General features: G+C 34.2%; 1 protein-coding gene across 1 annotated transcript; it reads right to left on the bottom strand.

Moving 5' to 3' along the window:
* Positions 1-354: 354 nt before the first annotated feature.
* On the bottom strand, positions 355-1,232 carry LOC114417164 (glutaredoxin-C9-like). Its single transcript, XM_028382272.1, has one exon. The coding sequence runs from the start codon at positions 1,088-1,090 to the stop codon at positions 572-574; it is 519 nt and encodes a 172-aa protein (XP_028238073.1). The 5' UTR covers positions 1,091-1,232; the 3' UTR covers positions 355-571.
* Between the last annotated feature and the right edge of the window lie 433 nt (positions 1,233-1,665).

Here is a 1,665-nt window from a genome sequence, read left to right as displayed (position 1 = left end):
TCTTTTTTTTCTAAATTGAATTATGAATTTTATAAAATACATAAAAAATGAAAATATTTTTATATTAGAATTTATAATTACATACAAATTCAATAAATTTTATAATAATTACTTAAATAACTTCTTCTACTTAATTGAAAACTAAAAAAAAAGTCATATCTGAAATGATTTCTGCATTGAAAGATACAAGTATAAAATCTATTATCTCATGACGTGTCATTTTATTTTCTTCTATTCTATCTCTTCCCATTATTCCAATTATCACAACTTTAACCATTAGTTAACTTAAAAATAAAAAAAATAAAAACTGTAACGATTAGTCTAGTATGTGGAGTCTCCTCCACTGTACCAATGTCTGCAACTCCAGAAAATTTTCTATTCCCACATCATCAAATTTTGCATCCATGTCAGAACACATCGAAAATAATTTTTTATTACATTCAATTTTTTTTCTCTACAGCCTCCCAGGGAGAAGGAAATTAACACGTAAATAACAAATAATAGTATATAATACAATAAGAAAACCAAGAACGAAAATGGAAAAATTAATCTAAGGGGAAAAAAAAGAGAGTTAAAGCCATAGTGCCCCTGCTTCTTTGAGAATTGGAATCAATTCCCCAGAAATATGAGTAGCCATAACCCGATCCAATCCCCCAAATAATTTGCCACCAATAAAAACCGCTGGAAATTGCATCTTATTCCCTCCATTATTGGCACCCACAATTGCTTCCAATTCTCTAACAACACCCACTTCATCACTCTCCTCCACCTCGTGCACCGCAGGGTTGGCCCCAAGACCCAATAGCAATCGCTTCACAACATGGCTCATGCAACACCCGCGGCTAGCAAAGACTATAATCGCGTTTTCTAACACCATGTTGGGTACCATTTTGGAGGAAATGAAGAAATGACTATTACCATTATTGTTGTTATTCGGTTCCAAACCGATATTGTCTTTCGGAGATAATCCTGTTGGAGACACTGTCGAATAGGTTAATGTGTGTGGGCTAATTGTGAAGTGAGTGGTGGTGGTGGTGGAGGTGTGTGTGATGAGAGGTTGCCATGACCTATAAGGAATTGCTTGTTGCATGGTGTTTTAATTTTTTGAGTGAATATGAATTATTGGTTTAGAGAGAGAGAGAGAGAGAGAGAGAAGGGGAAGAAGAGGTGTGTGTGTTTGTGTGGTTTGAGGTTGTTTGATTTTGGTTATGGGGGGTGAATATAAATGGGGGGAGGGGAGAGTGGGGGGTGAGTGGTTGATGATTAGAAAGGGTCATTAACTCGTAACGTCAACTGCAAATAAATAAAGCGTATTTTATTTTATTTTATTTCCTAAGTTTCTAAGATTACGCGGTGTTATTTGGTCGTCTTACGTTTTAGGTTGTGTCACTTCCCATTTTTATTTTTTTTCTACGTTCTTGTTTTTGGACGGCCATATATACATCTCACTTTCTAAACACTGCTGATAGTGTTGGACTAAATTAGCTGCAACATTTTTCCCACATTATTTTTTATAAGAAAGGCTTATTGGGGGGGAAAAAGTTGGAATAATTGTATTTGCAAAACAAAATTTACAATAAGAGAGGAAGAAGAGAAAAAGAGATGTATGAAATATGTTAAGTTAACATGTGTAGTTAAGGATCTAGTACGAATTTTTATCTTTTT

This window comes from Glycine soja, chromosome 6, assembly GCF_004193775.1.
Source record: "Glycine soja cultivar W05 chromosome 6, ASM419377v2, whole genome shotgun sequence".
NCBI lineage: Eukaryota > Viridiplantae > Streptophyta > Magnoliopsida > Fabales > Fabaceae > Glycine > Glycine soja.
Note: the sequence above shows the minus strand (reverse complement) of the source record. Positions and strands in the feature narration are given on the sequence as shown.